Source organism: Saimiri boliviensis, chromosome 1, assembly GCF_048565385.1.
Source record: "Saimiri boliviensis isolate mSaiBol1 chromosome 1, mSaiBol1.pri, whole genome shotgun sequence".
Classification (NCBI taxonomy): Eukaryota; Metazoa; Chordata; class Mammalia; order Primates; family Cebidae; genus Saimiri; species Saimiri boliviensis.
The window spans coordinates 147,677,609-147,693,434 of NC_133449.1; the positions used below are offsets into that span (position 1 = coordinate 147,677,609).

The window sequence follows — 15,826 nt, forward strand, 5'->3', positions numbered from 1 at the left end:
AAGGAGTGGAGGGCCACATGGTGTTAAGTATGAAGAGAAAATCCAAGATGGAACTGGCAGAGGGATCTAGAAAGGAGGCTGGATGGCATAAGGAATCGGACCTCTGTCATGTACACACCCGGGTGGAAGCTGACCTGCTGAACTTGGCCAAATGGTAAAAACCTGCCTCATGTGATTTGAACTATTTATATACTAAGCCTGATCACCAACCTCCTAATCAGACAACCTCTTAACCAAACTAGATTGATCATGGACTAGAGACATCCTGAGCTGTTAGCCAGCCATCCTTGATCAGGGACTCCTCTAAAATCTTCTACAATACTGTTATAAGCCCCTGCCTAATTGTGCCTGGATAGAACACAAATTAGCTGATTCCTAGATTTGTGTCTCTGGAATTGTAATTCCTAAGACCCCAGTTAAAATGCCTTCTCTTTTGTTTGCTTCTCTGCACTGCTGGTGTTGGTTTCATTTCCTATTAATTTTAACACAAGTCAAAATTAAAGCAAAGTTTAGGTCAGACAGGGACTGGGAATAATGTTTCACATAACCTTAGCATAAAAGGGATAATCTATGATTTTTTTTTTTGAGACTGAGTCTCACTCTGTTGCCCAGGCTGGAGTGCAGTGGCATGATCTTGGCTCACTGCAACCTCTGCCTCCCGGGTTCAAGCGATTCTTCTGCCTCAGCCTCTCGAGTAGCTGAGATTACAGGCATGTACTGCCATGCCTGGCTAATTTTTGTATTTTTTAGTAGAGAAAGGGTTTCACCATATTGGCCAGGCTGATCTAGATCGCCTGACCTCGTGATCTGCCTGCCTCAGCCTCCCAAAGTGTGGGGATTACAGGTATGAGCAACCACACCTGGCTGATAACATATGGCTATTAAGACATAAATATGGATGATTCTTATCTAGAAGAATTGTTCGGGAAGAAATAGGACCAAGAAATGAATTATTTTTTCCCGGATGAATAGCAGACATACATAGTCATTTTTTGAATCATGTAGCGTAAACTTCCAAGACACAGACATTTCTTTTTTCTTTCTTTCTTTTTTCTTTTTTTTGAGACGGAGTTTCGCTCTTGTTACCCAGGCTGGAGTGCAATGGTGCGATCTCGGCTCACTGCAACCTCCGCCTCCTGGGTTCAGGCAATTCTCCTGCCTCAACCGCCTGCGTAGCTGGGATTACAGGCATGCGCCACCACGCCCAGCTAATGTTTTGTATTTTTAGTAGAGACAGGGTTTCACCATGTTGACCAGGATGGTCTTGATCTCTTGACCTTGAAGACACAGACATTTCTATGAGGCTATAACTCTGTAGTGATTTCCAAGATAAAACTTCCCACATGTGTTCCTACTTGGGACAACTGAAGAATCATTCCCCTTTGAAAACTAAGTTACCATTGATTTGTGTGTTGTTGTTGTTGTTTGTTTTTTTTTTTTTTTTGAGACGGAGTTTCGCGCTTGTTACCCAGGCTGGAGTGCAATGGCGCGATCTTGGCTCACCGCAACCTCCGCCTCCTGGGTTCAGGCAATTCTCCTGCCTCAGCCTCCTGAGTAGCTGGGATTACAGGCACGTGCCACCATGCCCAGCTAATTTTTTTGTATTTTTAGTAGAGACGGGGTTTCACCATGTTGACCAGAATGGTCTCGATCTCTCGACCTCGTGATCCACCCGCCTCGGCCTCCCAAAGTGCTGGGATTACAGGCTTGAGCCACCGCGCCCGGCTGTTGTTGTTTGTTTTAAGAGACAGGGTCTCTCTGTCACGGAGACTGGAATATAGTGGCACAATCATAGCTCACTGCAATCTTGAACTCCTGGGCTAAAGCAATCCTCCTGCCTCGGCATCCCAAGTAGCTGCGACTACACATGTGCACCAATATGCCTGGCTAATTTTTTTTTTTTTTTTTTTTTGGTAGAGACAGGGTCTTGCTATTTTGCCCAGGCTGATTGTAAACTTTTGGGCTTAAGCAATCCTCCCACCTCAGTCTCCTGAAGTGCTGAAATGACAGGCAGGAGCCCCCACACCCAGACCTGCCATGGAGTCTTTAAAAGAAAGGATATGAAACGACTTCCACAGGGTATCGGATGATAGCATTAATCACAAATGGAGCATCTGCGGCCCTGCCCACCAGCCAGATGGGGTTGGGATCACTCAGGATGGTGGTAACTGCAAGGCAATCATTAACCATTAACCAAGATGGCCTTTTGACCCTGGCAATTGAGGGCTATAAAGATTATCTGATTGTCCTGTGCTTCAGAACTGAAAGACATCATTTAGAAGGAAAGAGAAATTGCATGTGCAAATTTGATTACGCATTATTTATTTTTGTTTTGTTTTTTGAGATGGAGTCTCCCTCTGTTGCCAGGCTGGGGCACAATGGCGTGATCTCAGCTCACTGCAATCTCCGCCTCCTGGGTTCAAGTGATTCCCCTGCCTCAGCCTCCAGAGTAGCTGGGACTATCAGTGCACGCCACCACACCCAGCTAATTTTTTGTATTTTAGTAGAGATGGGGTTTCACCATGTTGGCCAGGATGGTCTTGATCTCCTGACCTCATGATCTGCCCACCGTGGCCTCCCAAAGTGCTGGAATTACAGGAGTGAGCCACCGTACCTGGCCAATCACACATTATTTGTTAAAGTAATAGTCAAAATACTTTTGTTAAGATACATACGGTGGCTCAAGCCTGTAATCCCAGCACTTTGGGAGGCCGAGGTGGGTGGATCACAAGGTCAAGAGATCAAGACCATCCTGGTGAACATGGTGAAACCCCATCTCTACTAAAAATACAAAAAAATTAGCTGGGCATGGTGGTGCGTGCCCGTAATCCCAGCTACTCAGGAGGCTGAGGCAGGAGAACTGCCTGAACCCAGGAGGCGGAGGCTGCGGTAAGCCGAGATCACGCCATTGCACTCCAGCCTGGGTAACAAGAGCGAAACTCCGTCTCAAAAAAAAAAAAGATACATAAAAAAATTTTGGAAAGAGTTTCTTCTAGATGTGCTGAATGGTTAACTGAAGGAATACTATACTGCCACTAAAAGTAATATCATAGCTTTGTAGCTGTGTGGGGAAGTATTTATATTACCAGCTTAAATAAATAAAAATAACTTGGATTCCCGTGTGTTTCTACACTACAATGGGAGTATAAAAAGATCCGCAGAAGGGTAAAGAATAAAAGGAAGAAAAAAATGGTTGATTTGTAAGGCGATGTCTTCTAGTTTTTTTCATTTTTTTTTTTTTTGAGACAAACTCGCTGTCGCCCAGGCTAGAGTGCAAGGGCATGATCTCGGCTCACTGCAACCTCTGCCTCCCAGGTTCAAGTGATTCTCCTACCTTAGCCTCCCAAGTAGCTGGGAATATAGATGCCTGTCACCATGCCCATGCCATACTAATTTCTGCATTTTTAGTAGAGATGGGGTTTCACCACGTTGGCGATTCACCCACCTCAGCCTCCCAAAGTGCTGGGATTACAGGCATAAGCCACCGTGCCCAGAGGGAATTTGTTTTAAAATTCCCTCTAGTACTGCAATAATGCCGCTAGTATGTGACATAAAATCAGAAAGCAACAGTGGATTTGCAGTCGTCCCCTTTGTGAAATGCCTGTGTGTAGTCTCTATGATATCTGGTTGCCAAGTAAGACTGTAGATGCTTTTAGAGAAAACCTCAGCCACCGGCCAGCCAAATGTGCCGAATCAACGCATGCCATGGCCTAGAGCTCTGTAAGGAATGAGGACACTGTGCTTTCTGGTAGGAAGCACGGGCACTCCTGTTCTCCTGCTGGACTGCTAATGTGGGGAGAGTCACTCATGTTCTTGTTTTCTCTCTGAAAAGCATGAACAGCAATTTGTCTTTGGCATCTGTTATAGGTGTGGTATGGGGAACAACTCAATTAGGCTTATATTTTTAAAAAAGGTAGCTCACGCCTGTAATCCCACCACTTTGGGAGGCCAGGGTGGGTGGATCACGAGGTCAGGAGTTTGAGAACAGCCTGGCCAAGATGGTAAAAACTCGTCTCTATTAAAAATACAAAAATTAGCTGGGTGTGGTGGTGCATGCCTAAATTCCCAGGTACCCAAGAGGTTGAGGCAGGAGAATCACTTGAACCTGGAAGGCGGAGGTTGCAGTGAGCCAAGATTGCACCATTGCACTCCAGGCTGGGCAACAGAGCAAGACTCTACCTCCAAAAAAAAAAAAAAGAAACCCATCAAGCCAGTGAGATACGGACCATGGGATGCTGGAGGGGTGGGGGCAGTCCCAGGTCTGAAGATCAGGATGAAAAGGACAAATTCTGGACAGCACAGTTGTTCCCATCATTAGGCATTCATGGGTTTTGACATTTTTATCACAAGGGCTCCAATTCTGCTTGTCTCTGTTGTCCCCAGTAACCTTGAAAGTCCTGAGCAGCGGCTGAAAGAGCTCTACTTGTGACTCACCGTTCCTTTCCTGGTAGGCAGCAACAATACGTGTCAGGTCATAATCATAGGCAAAGGGGCTTGTCCCGTTGATCACGGATACCTGGGACATGGGAGGAGGATGTCAGCACCTGGGAGGATCCTCCTCGCTTCCTTCTACCCTCCTGACACCCAGCCTGGTCCCACAGACCACCCTTGTGGTCTTGGTGACCTATTCCCATGTCAATAATCTTCTCCTCGAAGATGAATAAACTCTCTTGCAACAATTTAAGCCCATTTACTCTCAGTATTTCTGCGGATGGAAATAAGGGCTCAGTGTCCATGTTTCAGAGGTTTTAAAGCTATTTTTAAACTACTCCCTCTATCGGCCGGGCGTGATGGCTCATGCCTGTAATCCAAGCATTTTGGAGGCCAAGGAGGGTGGATCACCTGAGGTCGAGAGTTCAAGACCAGCCTGACCAACATGGTGAAACCCTGCCCTTAAAAAAAAAAAGTACTCCCTCTATCTCAGTAGGAGAAAGAATTTCTTACATTATTTTAACAGACCATATTTTCAGCAGGTGTGGTGACTCATGCCTGCAATCCCACTGACTTGGAAGGCTGAGGCAGGAGGACCACTTGAGGCCATGAGTTCAAGGCTGCAGTCAATGATGATCACGACACTGTACTCCAGCTTAGGAAACAGAGCAAGACCTCGTCTCTCTTAAAAAAAAAAAAAAAAAAAAAAAAAAAAAAAAAAGCCAGGCATTACGGTTCATGCCTCTAATCCCAACAATTTGGGAAGTCAAGGCAGACAGATCACTTGAGACCAGCCTGGACAACATAGCAAAACCCCATATCTACTAAAAAAAAAAAAAAAAAAAGAAAAAAAAAATTAGCCTGGCATGGTGGCACATGCCTGTAATCCCAGCTACTCACTACCTCAGGAGGCTAAAGCCAGACGATCTCTTAAGCCTGGGAGGCGGAGGTTTCAGCGACCTGAGATCATGCCACTGCACTCTAGCCTGGGTGACAGAGCAGGACTCTGTCTCAAAAATAAATATAAAAAACAAAAACAAAAACAAGAAACCATACTTCCCACTGCTTTGTCATTTTCTTGGTCCTCTCTGGGTGCTAAGTTCTTTCTCACTTTTAAATATAGAGATAGAAATAGATAAAATGCAAACTGTAAGTGTTTAATACCTTAAAGGAGAAAATAATTGCTTGCTGTTAATGTAATCTGATATACAGACATTCAAACAAAAATTGCCACATTCATTATTTCATATATTGCTTCCTCTTCTTTATAACTTACGTTGATGACAGCCAGAGCAACAGTAAAACCCACTGTTTATCTACAAGCACTGGTTTATGACTGTAATAACCAGTAATGTTCCTTCCTCACTTTCTAATGACCTCAGCCTAACTTTTATGATCCCTGTTATGATAAAAGAAAGTTGAGGAATGAGTAATTTGATGCATGAGTTCTGGACTCAGACAAAAAGTTCCTGGCTCTGATATACTTTTAAGCTTTGACCCTTTGGGAAAATTAATCACTGTAAGCCCCGGTTTCGTCTTCTGCAAAATGAGTTCATTCTTTAAACAAGCATCTCTGCGAGCTTCTCATGTGCCAGGCAGGGTGCTAGGCACTGACGTGACAGTACATGAGATGCCACTCCTGTCAATGCTGAGGGAGACAACAAATAAACACATAAACACGTGTCCTGAGTAGGCCAGGTGGCAGGAGGGAAAGTCTGGCAGAGGGATGATGGAGGGAGGGGCTGCTACTGCAGAGGCAGCTCAGGGAAGGACTGTGCTCAGGGATATCTGAACAAGGACCTGAATGGCGTGGTCCGCTAAGTCACGCAGATGCCTGGCAGAGGAGACGGCAAGAGCAAAAGCCCTGAGGTGGCAGCTGCTTCCTGGGTTTGAGGAACAGCAAAAAGGCCAGGGTGGCTGGAAGGGAGCAAGGGGGACAGCGATGGGACAAGTGGCTGGAGCGCTGAGAAAGGACAGTGTGGGCGGCTCAGAGGTTGCTGTGATAATTGAAGGAGATGATACAGGTAAACACCTGCACTCACGGCTGGCCTACGTTATGGGTTTAGTAGACTATGGCTAGTAATATTTCTGAAATACTTTACGTGAACATTTTACATGATCATTTTACAGTATCCCTTAGGTTCTTTTCTGTTTTTTTTTTTTTTTTGAGGCAGAGTCTCACTCTGTGGCCCAGGCTGGAGTGCACTGGTATGATCTTGGCTCACTGTAACCTCCACCTCCCGCGTTCAAGCAATTCTCCTGCCTCAGCCTCCTGAGTAGCTAGGAATTTCAGGTGCATGCCACATGCCCAGCAATTTTTTTTTTTTTTTTTTTTTTTTACATTTAGTAGAGACAAGGTTTCACTATGTTGTCCAGGCAGTTCTCAAACTCCTGGCCTCAAGTGATCCGCCCATCTTGGCCTCCCAAAGTGCTAGGATGACAGGTGTGAGCCATGACACCTGGCCTGGTATTTCTACTTTTCACGTCCCTCTTCAAAGAATCGATGAACAATAACACACAGAAACAAAGGAGCTGGACAATGAGAAGCACCCTTACATTGTATCGGGCATCTAGGCCGCCACAGCTCAGCGGCTGTTTCTGCTGCAGCCTCAGGTCTCCATTCACATGTAACTGGGATCCAGGGATAGCAAAGGAGGACTGAAGAAATGCCATGCTCTGCATCACGAAGGTTGACAGCCTCTGAAATCATTAGAAAAAGAAACAGTACCAACCGCTGGCAGATCTGAAGGGCTCTGGGTGATAACAGTCAGCTGTCTTGGCTGAAACCTAAGGGGCCCTCACATACCCGGCATAGTCATGCAGGAAACACTGCCTAGAACCTTCTGAACTATTAATAGCCCATATTAATTAATATGACTCCAGTGAAAAACATTTGACTGGCCTAAGCTATCCCAAACTACATGGGGAAGAGGGCCTGCTATGGTGTGGGTCTTCTAGAAATCAGAAGAAGGGCTCTGGTCTATGAAAAAGACACAAGAGAGAGGACGGCCTCCCAGTGGACTGACTCACGTGTAACTGATAGGAGAAAGTCAGGATGAGCTGCACACCGAGAACGTGCTCCGTGGACTGCAGGGGAAGCTCCAGCTTAAAATGTAACATGTCCATCTTCCCATCCTGGTTCTTGTCTTCTTCTCTAGTCTAGGAAAGTCATTAGTCCTGGTCACTAATGAGTCTGGGAGGAATCCACATCACTTCTATACATACACAATGACCCATGGTCCTACTGTACACAACAGGCATTATCTCCTCCACCGAAAAAAAAAAAAAAAAAAAAAAGAGAAAAATAGACAGGGGTAAGTGCATTAATATTGGGGAAAGAGATACAAAGTGCATGGCCCCTGAACTTCATATGTGAGTCTCTCAAATGTTCACTGGCCAAAATAAATGGGCAATAACAAAAACATCTGGATAGCATTTGTGCGTTTCAGTTGTATCATTTGATCTTGTTTTACACTGGTATTTTTTTATTTTTTATTTTTGTGAGGTGGAGTACCTATCACTCTTGTCGCCCAGTTTGGAGTGCAGTGGGTGCAATCTCGGCTCAGTGCAACCTCTGCCTCCTGGGCTCAAGTGACTCTCCTGCCCCAGCATCTCAAGTAGCTGGGATTACAGGTGCCCACTACCACACCCTGCGAATTTTTATATTTTTAGTAGAGACAAGGCTTCACCGTGTTGGCCAGGGTGGTCTTGACATCTTTACCTCGTGATCGATCTGCCAACCTCGGCCTCTCAAACTGCTGGAATTACAGGCGTGAGCCACCATGCCCAGCCTACACTGGTATCTTTTTCTTTTTTACAAACGTGCCTGGATTTCTAGGGAAATTTTAAGTAGCATGTCAGAATCGTCTTCTATATCTCTAGAAGCCAACTTGCTAAAATAGAAAAACACCTAATTGTGATGGGGGAGCTGCCAAGATGGCTGATAGGAGGCAACTCCAGAGTGCAGCTCCCAGCGAGTGAGACGCAGAGGGGCTAGAGGACTCCACAATTCCAAGCAAGCTTCCGGGTTCGTTTCAGTGGGACTGGTAGGAAAGAGAAAATAGCCCAGGGAAGGCGAGCCAAAGCAAGGTGAGAGCAGCCCAGGGCGGGGCGCGTCCCCATCCAGAAAGTGAAGCTGGCTCGGAGGGCCAGGGACTTCACCCGCACTGTGCTCCAATTCGGATCCTAGGCTACCCTCATCCTTCCAGCAACTCACAGTCCACGAGAGCCCCGCCTGACTGAGGGGCGCTGCGGGGATTCCTTCTGTGAAAATCTGAGTGAGGGCTGTGGCCTGCCTGGCACCACAAGTCGTCAGCAGGGATGGGGTGGAAGTTTGGACTAATGCCAGGGGGACCAAACTACCCATCCCACAGAAAAAAGCAGAGTTGAAAGCAGGGAAACAGGACATAAGGCCTGGCAGGTTCCACCCCCACAAAACTCAACAAACTGAAGCTTGGCGCCCTAGAGAGTTTCCAAGCAAATACACCAGTTTGACTCTGACAGGGAAGATTGAGCACAGGGAAGGAAAGATGCCCTCCCATTGGGAAGGCGGGGCTCATCTCACCTGCATAAACAAACTCCAGGGGAAGACCTCCTAGCAGCCTGACTGAATCCAAGGCAGCCCAGCAGCGCCTCTATAAGCAAAAAACCAAAAACGAAAACAAAACAAAACATAAACCTCACATAGGAGATATAGCTCCAACCTCAACAGAAAGGACGACCACTCAGATACCTCCAGAAATCACCAACTTCAAAGATCAAAAGGAGATAAATCCACGAAGACAGGAAGAAACCAGCGCAGAAAGGATGAATACATCAAAGACCAGAACTGCTCTTCTCTTCCTAGGGACCACAACTTCTCACCACCAAGGGAACAAAACAAGATAGAGAATGAGTTTGAGGAACTGACAGAAGCAGGCTTCAGAAGGTGGGCAATAACAAACTTCTCTGAGTTAAAAGACCATGTCCTAACCCAATGCAAAGAAACTAAAAACCTTGAAAAAGGGTTAGACGAAATGTTATCTATAATAACCAGCTCAGAGAAGAACATAAATGACTTGATGGAGCTGAAAAACACAGCATGAGAACTTTGCAAGGCGAACATAAGTTTAAACAGCCAAACTGATCAAGCAGAAGAAAGGATATTAGAGATTGAAGATCAAATCAATGAAATAAAATGAGAAGGCAAGATTAGAGAAAAAAGAGTAAAAAGAAATGAACAAAATCTCCAAGAACTATGGGATTATGTGAAAAGACCTAATCTACACTTGATCCGTGTACCTGAATGTGACAGGGAGAATGAATCCAAACTGGAAAACATTCTTCAGGATATTATCCAGGAGAACTTCCCCAACCTACCAAGGTAGTCCAACATTCAAATCCAGGAAATACAGACAACACCACAATGATGCACCTCAAGAAGTGCAACCCCAAAGCACATAATTGTCAGATTCACTAGGGTTGAAACGAAGGAAAAAATCCTAAGGGCAGCCAGAGAGAAAGGTCGAGTCACCCACAAAGGAAAGACCATCAGACTCACAGCATATCTCTTAGCAAAACCCTACAAGTTAGAAGGGAGTAGGGGGACAATATTCAACATCCTTAAAGAAAAGAACTTTCAACCCAGAATTTCATATCCGGCCAAACAAAGCTTCATAAGTGAAGGAGAAACAAAATCCTTTATGGACAAGCAATTGCTGAGAGACTCTGTCACCACCAGACCCGCCTTACAAGAGCTCCTGAAGGAAGCACTAAACATGGAAAGGAACAACTAGTACCAGCCACTGCAACAACTTAGCAAATGGTAAAGACCAACGACACAGTGAAGAAACTGCATCAACCAATGGGCAAAACAACTAGCCAGTAAAAAAATGGCAGGATCAAATTCAAACATAACAATATTAACATTGAATGTAAATGGCCTAAATGCCCTAATCAAAAGACACACAGACTGGCAAACTGGATAAAAAGTTAAGACCCATCTGCATGCTGTATTCAGGAGACCTATCTCAAGCACAAAAACTCACATAGACACAAAATGAAGTGATGGAAGATTTACCAAGCAAATGGAGAGAGGAAAAAAAAAAAAAAAGGCAGGGGTGGCAATCCTACTCTCTGATAAAACAGGCTTTAAACCAACAAAGATCAGAAGAGACAAAGAAGGGCATTACATAATGGTAAAAGGATCAATGCAACAAAAAGAGCTAACTATCTTAAGTAAATCCAGGAGCACCCAGATACATAAAGGAAGTTCTTAATGACCTACAAAGAGACTTAGACTCCTGCACAATAATAGTGGGAGACTTTAACACTCCACTGACAATATCAGACACATCAATGAGACAGAAAGTCAACAAGGATATCCAGGACTTGAATGCAGATTTGGACCAAGTGGACCTAATAGACGTTTACAGAACACTCCACCCCAAATCCACAGAATACATATTCTTCTCAGCACCACATCACACTTATTCTAAAATTGACCACATAATTGGTCAGTCACTCCTCAGCAAATGTAAATCACTCCTCAGGAAATGCAAAAGAATGGAAATCATAACAAACAGTCTCTCAGACCTCAGCACAATAAAATTAGAACTAAGGATTAAGAAAAGCACTGAAAACCACACAATCACATGGAAACTGAACAACTTGCTCCTGAATGACAAATGGCTATACAATGAAATGAAGGCAGAAATAAAAAAGTTCTTTGAAACCAATGAGAACGAAGACACAATGTACCAGATCCCATGGGACACATTTAAAGCAGTGTCTAGAGGGAAATTTATAGCAATAAATGCCCACATGAGAAACAAGGCAAGATCTAAAATCCACACCCTATCATCAAAACTGAAAGAGCTAGAGGAGCAAGATCAAAAAAACTCAAAAGCAAGCAGAAGACAAGAAATAACTAAGATCAGAGCAGAACTGAAGGAGACAGAGACACAAAAAACCCTTTAAAAAAAATCAATAAATCCAGGAGCTGGTTTTTGGAAAAGATCAACAAAACAGACTGCTAGTTAGAATAATAAAAAAAGAAAAGAGAGAAGAATCGAATAGATGTAATAAAAAACGATAAAGGGGAGATCACCACTGATTCCTCAGAAAAACAAACTGCCATCAGAGATTACTACAAACACCTCTATGCACATAAACCAGTAAATCTGGAAGAAATGGATAAATTCACTGGGCGCAGTGGCTCAAGCCTGTAATCCCAGCACTTTGGGAGGCCGAAGTGGGTGGATCACGAGGTGAAGAGATCGAGACCATCCTGGTCAACATGGTGAAACCCTGTCTCTACTAAAAATACAAAAAAAAATTAGCTGGGCAGGGTGGTACATGCCTGTAATCCCAGCTACTCAGGAGGCTGAGGCAGGAGAATTGCCTGAACCCAGGAGGCGGAGGTTGCGGTGAGCTGAGATCACGCCATTGCACTCCAGCCTGGGTAACAAGAGTGAAACTCTGTCTCAAAAAAAAAAAAAAAAAGAAATGGATAAATTCCTGGACACTTGCACACTCCCAAGACTAAACCATGAAGAAACTGAAACCCTGAATAGACCAATAACAAGGTCTGAAGTTGAGGCAGCAATTAATAGCCTACCAACCAAAAAAAGTCCGGGTCCAAACAGGTTCACAGCCGAATTCTACCAGACATACAAAGAGGAGCTGGTACCATTCCTCTTGAAACTATTCCAAACAATACAAAAAGAGGGAATCCTCCCTAACTCTTTCTATGAGACCAATATAATCCTGATACCAAAACCTGGCAGAGACACAACTTAAAAAGAAAACTACAGGCCAATATCCATAATGAATATTGATGCAAAAATCTTCAATAAAATACTGGTAAACCAAATCCAACAGCACATCAAAAAGCATATCCACCATAATCAAATAGGTTTCATCCTGGGGATGCAAGGCTGGTTCAACATACGCAAATCTATAAACATAATCCAGCACATAAACAGAACCAAAGACAAAAACCAGATGATTATCTCTATAGATGCAGAGAAGGCCTTTGACAAAATTCAACAGCACTTTATGCTAAAAACCCTCAATGAACCAGGTATTGATGGAATGTATCTCAAAATAATAAAAGCTGTTTACGACACACCCACAGCCAATATACTGAACCAGCAAAAACTAGAAGCTTTCTCTTTAAAAACTGGCATTAGACAAGGATGCCCTCTCTCACCACTCCTTTTCAATATAGTATTGGAAGTCCTAGCCAGAGCAAGTAGGCAAGAAAAAGAAATAAAGGGCATTCAATTAGGAAAAGAAGAAGTCAAACTGTCCCTATTTGCAGATGACACGATCATATATTTAGAAGACCCCACTGTCTCAGCCCAAAACCTCCTTAAGCTGATAAGCAACTTTGGCAAAGTCTCAGGATACAAAATCAATGTGCAGAAATCACAAGCATTCCTATACACCAGTTAACAGACAGAGAGCCAAATCATGATTGATCTCCCATTTACGAATGCTACATAGAGAATAAAATACCTAGGAATACAACTAACAAAGGATGTAAAAGACCTTTTCAAGGAGAACTACAAACCACTGATCAAGGAAATAAGAGAGGACACAAACAGATGAAAAAACATTCCATGCTCATGGTTAGGAAGAATCAATATTGTGAAATTGGCCATACTGCCCAAAGTAATGTATAGATACAACGCTATCCCCATCAAGCTACCAATAACCTTCCTTACAGAACTGGAAAAAAACACTTTAAACTTCATATGGAACCACAAGAGAGCCTGCATAGCCAAGAAAATCCTAAGCAAAAAGAACAAAGCTGGAAGCATCACACTACCTTTCTTCATACTATACTATAAGACTACAGTAATCAAAACAGCATGGTACTGGTATCATGGTATCATCAAAACAGAGATATAGACCAATGGAACAGAACAGAGTGCTCAGAAGCAATGCCACACATCTACAACCATCTGATCTTTGACAAGCCCAACAAAAATAAACAATGGGGAAAGCATTCCCTGTTTAATAAATGGTGTTGGGAAAACTAGCTAGCCATATGCAGGAAGCTGAAACTGAATCCCTTCCTTACACCTTATACAAAAATTAACTCCAGATGGATTAAAGATTAAAACATAAGAACTAACATTATAAAAAACCTAGAAGAAAACCTAGGCAACACCATTCAGGACATAGGCATAGGCAAGGACTTCATGGCAACATGAACACCGAAACATGGCAACAAAAGCCAAAATAGACAAATGGGATCTAATTAAACTTAGGAGCCTCTGCACAGCAAAAGAAACAATCATTAGAGTGAACTGGCAACCAACAGAATGGAAAAAAATTTTTGCAATCTACCCATCCGACAAAGGGCTAATATCCAGAATCTACAAAGAACTAAAGCAGATTTACAAGAAAAAAATAAACCCATTCAAAAGTGTGTGAAGGAGATGAACACTTTTCAAAAGAACGCCTTTTTGCAGCCAAAAAACTTATGAAAGAATGCTCATCATCATTGGTAATTAGACAAATGCAAATCAAAACCACATTGAGATACCACCTCATACCAGTTAGAGTGGCAATCATTAAAAAATCTGGAGACAGCAGATGCTGGAGAGGTTTGGAGAAAAAGGAACACTTTTACGCTGTTGGTGGGAGTGTAAATTAGTTCAACCATTATGGAAGACAGTGTGGCAATTCCTCAAGGATCAATGAAATAGAAATTCCATTTGACCCAGCAATCCCATTACTGGGTATATAACCAAAGGATTATAAATTGTTCTATTATAAAGACACATGCACATGTTCGCTGCAGCGCTGTTTACAATAGCAAAGACCTGGAACCAACCCAAATGCCCATTAATGACAGACTGGACAAAGAAAATGTGGCACATATACACCATGGAATACTATGCAGCCATAAAAAATGATGAGTTCATGTCCTTTGTAGAGACATGGATGAGCCCAGAAACCATCATTCTCAGCAAACTGACATAAGAACAGAAAATCAAATACCACGTTTTCACTCATAGGCCGATGACAATTGATGCACTTGGGCACAGGGAAGGGAAGAAGACTCACTGGGGTAGGTGGTAGGGTAGAAGGGAGGGGAGGTGAGGGACAGCGGGGATGGGGGGCGGGGAGGTTGGAGAGGGATAACACTGGGAGAAATGCCTGACGCAGGCAATGGGGGCTGGGGGGAGGATGGAGACAGCAAACCACCATGGCATGTATGTACCTATACAACAATCCTGCAGGATGCAGGATGTGCACATGTACCCCAGAGCCAAAGTTAAAAGAAAAAAATTGTCTACATTCCGTATCTCCTCTTCCCCTATGAAGTATAGTATATAAGCACCTGTACCCCACTGGGTTATTGGGCCATCACTCTTCTGTGATTTTCCCCCATGCATGTTAAAATAAATGTGTATGACCTTTTCTCCTATTAAAAAAAAAATTCTAGGCCGGGCGCGGTGGCTCACGCCTGTAATCCCAGCACTTTGGGAGGCCGAGGCGGGTGGATCACAAAGTCAAGAGATCGAGACCATTCTGGTCAACATGGTGAAACCCCGTCTCTACTAAAAATACAAAAATTAGCTGGGCATGGTGGCGCACGCCTGTAGTCCCAGCTACTCGGGGGGCTGAGGCAGGAGAATTGCTTGAACCCAGGAGGCGGAGATTGTGGTGAGCCGAGATTGCGCCATTGCACTCCAGCCTGGGTAATGAGCAAAACTCTGTCTCAAAAAAAAAAAAAAAAAAAAAAAAAAAAAAAACTATGTAAATATTGGTTCATTAATTAAAAAAAAAAAAAAAAAACAAAACACCTAATCCTAATTATTATGCATTTCCCCAACAAACTCAACAGAAAATCACTAAGGTCTATTTTTTTTTTTTTTTTTTTTGAGCCAGAGTCTTGCTCTATTGCCCAGGCTGGAGGGCAGTGGTATGATCTCGGTTCACCGCAACCTCCACCTCCTGAGGTCAAGCAATTCTCCTGCCTCAGCCTCCCGAGTAGCTGGGATTACAGGTGCTCACCACCACAGCCAGCTAATTTTTGTATTTTTAGTAGAGACAGGGTTTCACCACGTTGGTCAGGCTGGTCTCAAACTCCTGACCTTAGGTGATCCGCCCACCGCGGCCTCCCAAAGTGCTAGGATTACAGGTGTTGAGCCACCACATGTGGCCATACCAAGCTCTATTTATACATTCTTAAGCCACAAGTGTGTTTGCTTCAGATTCATGTTGAATCTCATCTCATCATTTATGTCAGGACTTAAAAGCCTTGTGCATCTTTTAGTAGCAATCAATGAAATGAAAAAAGGAAGCTATGTTCAATCAGCAAAGCATTAAAATCATATCTATTTGATAAATTATGGATGTGAAAGTAAGGAAAAGAGACAGAGGTCTGTGGAGGGAA

The 15,826-nt window shown here is 43.6% G+C and overlaps 1 protein-coding gene across 1 annotated transcript in view; it reads right to left on the bottom strand.

Moving 5' to 3' along the window:
- TMEM231 (transmembrane protein 231) overlaps window positions 1-15,826 on the bottom strand; it is a 30,482-nt gene that overhangs the window by 2,910 nt on the left and 11,746 nt on the right. Inside the window, exons 3-6 of the mRNA XM_003939900.3 lie at window positions 7,462-7,590; window positions 6,988-7,131; window positions 4,435-4,516; window positions 2,063-2,168 (exon numbers count right to left, since the gene is read on the bottom strand). Of these exons, the coding sequence (XP_003939949.1) occupies window positions 2,063-2,168; window positions 4,435-4,516; window positions 6,988-7,131; window positions 7,462-7,590 (461 nt within the window). The remainder of the gene's footprint in view (window positions 1-2,062; window positions 2,169-4,434; window positions 4,517-6,987; window positions 7,132-7,461; window positions 7,591-15,826) is intronic.